The following is a 2316-nucleotide window of genomic DNA, read 5'->3' as shown; positions in this document are numbered from 1 at the left end:
CATGATGGCCTCAGCTGTGGTCTGGGGGAACCCAATCCAGGGCCGAGAGGACAAGTCCCACCAAGCAGCCAGGCACATGCTGTGCCACAGGGCTGAGGACACGGCCGACTGCCTGCTCAGTCCACTGCGCTGGTGTCTCCAGTGAAACTTCCAGCTCTCTGGGTACAGCTGCCATTTATCACCAGGAAAATGCAGGGGGCGGGGGATTGCCGGAAGGGTGGGGCTGATGGACGGAGAGTCATCTGTCATCTGCCCTCCGTCCACAGTCATGGAAGCTCCGGGGACCAGCCTGGCCCAAGGCCTTCCTTGCAAGCCACCAGCCCCTGGGCCTGTCCTACTCTCAGTGAGGCATGCAGCTCGTTTCTCCACAACACTCCGTCCCAGCCAGGGGGGACAGAGCGCTGGCCCAGTGGTGAGATGCCATTTTTCATCCTGGCCAGGAGAGAAATCCACACCCCAGGCCACTCCAGGCCTGTTCTCCACTCCGCAATCAGGAGACCCCTCTCTGTCCTCTTCTGCTGTGAGGATACTGCCTGGGAAGGGGCCAGAGAGATGCATAGGACTTTCTGGAAGACACTGGAAGACAGAGGCAAGGTTGCCGCTTCACTCCTGCAACCAGTGATGGGGTGGGAAAGGGCACTGGCGAGGCTGGCACGTCTGGGGTCCAGGCACAGGCTGGGGAACTCCTCTGAACTCAGGTCCCTCCCCTCCCCACCCCTCCAGGGCCTTGCTGTGATGGCTGCATCCCAAGAGCGAGGAAGGAGCCCGGGGGCTTCTCTGGCCTGTCAGAGGCCCCCCCTTCTCTCAGGGCCCAGCCAGAGGGCTGCCGCCAGTGAAGGGGAACTTGTCCCGGCCCTCGCTCACATTCAAGACCTACCCTTCCTTCTCAACCAGTCCGGTCCTCGGCCTCCACTCTGGCCGACGCAGGCCAGGCCTCCACAGCTGCCTGGGCTAATTACTGCAGCAGCCCCTGTGTCCCAGTGTGGCCAAGCCGGCCTCTTCTAACCCCCAGAGCAGAACGCTGCCAGTCCGTGCTCCAAACTCTTCGAAGGGCTCCCCGCCGCTGGCACGGGGAATCCAAACCTGCTGTGGCACACAGGACCTCGAGCCCTGCCCCTGCATGAGCCATCCTGCCGCAGGGAGCCCTCCCGGGGTCTGGCCGAGCCACACTCCCGGCCTCCTCACATCACAGGCCCCCTCATGCCAGGAAAGCTGGGCCCTCCCTTCCCCTTTCTTCCTGGTTCTTTTGCAAAGTCTCAGTTCACTATGTACGTGCTGTTTGCATTGAGGCAAAGCTTTTCCCGTGTGTCAGGACAGAGCTCTGGAAGCCGGTCCTAATAGTACTGATGGCGGTGGGATTGGAGGGGCAGGGATCTGAACTCCCTGCTTAACGCTTTTACACTGTTTGAGTATTGACCACCTTTGTAAAGAAGAAACACTTTTTTTTTTTTTTTTTACAGAATAGAGCAGGACGCTACACACCCCCAGCCATCCCCTCTGGCCCTCACGAGGCCGGGTCCAGGCACTTTCCCCTCACGGCACAAGCCTGCATCCTTCCCAAGATTCTGAGCCCCGCACGGGGCCCTCACCACAATTCTGGAAGGCCTCGTGAGCACAGGGAGTACTGGTGCATTTTATAGACAAGAAAGAGGGGGCTCAGAGAACTGAAGCAACCTCTCTGAGTCACACAGCAAGTCTGAGGCCGAGCAGAGTCTGCTCCTGAGCTCCTTCCCCTGCCCCTGGGACTTCCGCTGGCGGGCTGGCTCTCCTGCAGGCTGGTAGGCTCACCAGTGGGGATGCAGTGCTGCCTCCCAAGGAAGGAACAACGGGGTCAGAGCGAGGCCGGGCCGGGTCAGGCCTGACAGGTAGGTAAGGCCAACGACCAAACAATGTGAGCGAGGCCAGGCGAGGCCAGCACCTGGGACGCAGCCTGCGGGCACCTGGTCTGCTCAGGTCCGTGGAAGATGCCCCTGACCAGGGCGGGTGATGACGGGGCGATCTCGCCACCCAGTCAGGGGGCTGGAGGGCAGATTCCCTGGAGCCCAGAGGCCTAGGATCTCAGAAAGGAGGGCAGGGAGTGAAGACACAGGTGCCCAGCTGATGACGGAGACAGGCCAGGCTGCCCCGGGGGGGCAGCTGTTAGGGTCCCTGGTGGTGGCACCCAGGTAGCTCCCTGGTCCTGTGGAGGCCAGGGCGCAGCTGGCTGCTCTGGGAGCCTAGGAGGAGCCAGCCCCTCCCCTGCAGCAGCTCCCTCCTTGAGATCCCCTGGGAGTCTGTCCTGGCCACTGCCTGGGTCCCAAGCAGCGATGCAGGAAC

At 61.9% G+C, this 2316-nt stretch overlaps 1 protein-coding gene across 1 annotated transcript; it reads left to right on the top strand.

Annotated features, from left to right (window-relative positions):
* The first annotated feature begins 10 nt into the window (after window positions 1-10).
* LOC115285329 lies at window positions 11-2302 on the top strand. The gene is made up of 2 exons (XM_029931610.1): window positions 11-976; window positions 1008-2302. Exons 1-2 carry the CDS (start codon window positions 190-192, stop codon window positions 1286-1288), a joined length of 1068 nt encoding a protein of 355 aa, XP_029787470.1. The 5' UTR covers window positions 11-189; the 3' UTR covers window positions 1289-2302.
* The last annotated feature ends 14 nt before the right edge of the window (window positions 2303-2316 follow it).

This window comes from Suricata suricatta, unplaced genomic scaffold (assembly GCF_006229205.1).
Source record: "Suricata suricatta isolate VVHF042 unplaced genomic scaffold, meerkat_22Aug2017_6uvM2_HiC HiC_scaffold_839, whole genome shotgun sequence".
Taxonomy (NCBI): Eukaryota; Metazoa; Chordata; class Mammalia; order Carnivora; family Herpestidae; genus Suricata; species Suricata suricatta.
Note: the sequence above shows the minus strand (reverse complement) of the source record. Positions and strands in the feature narration are given on the sequence as shown.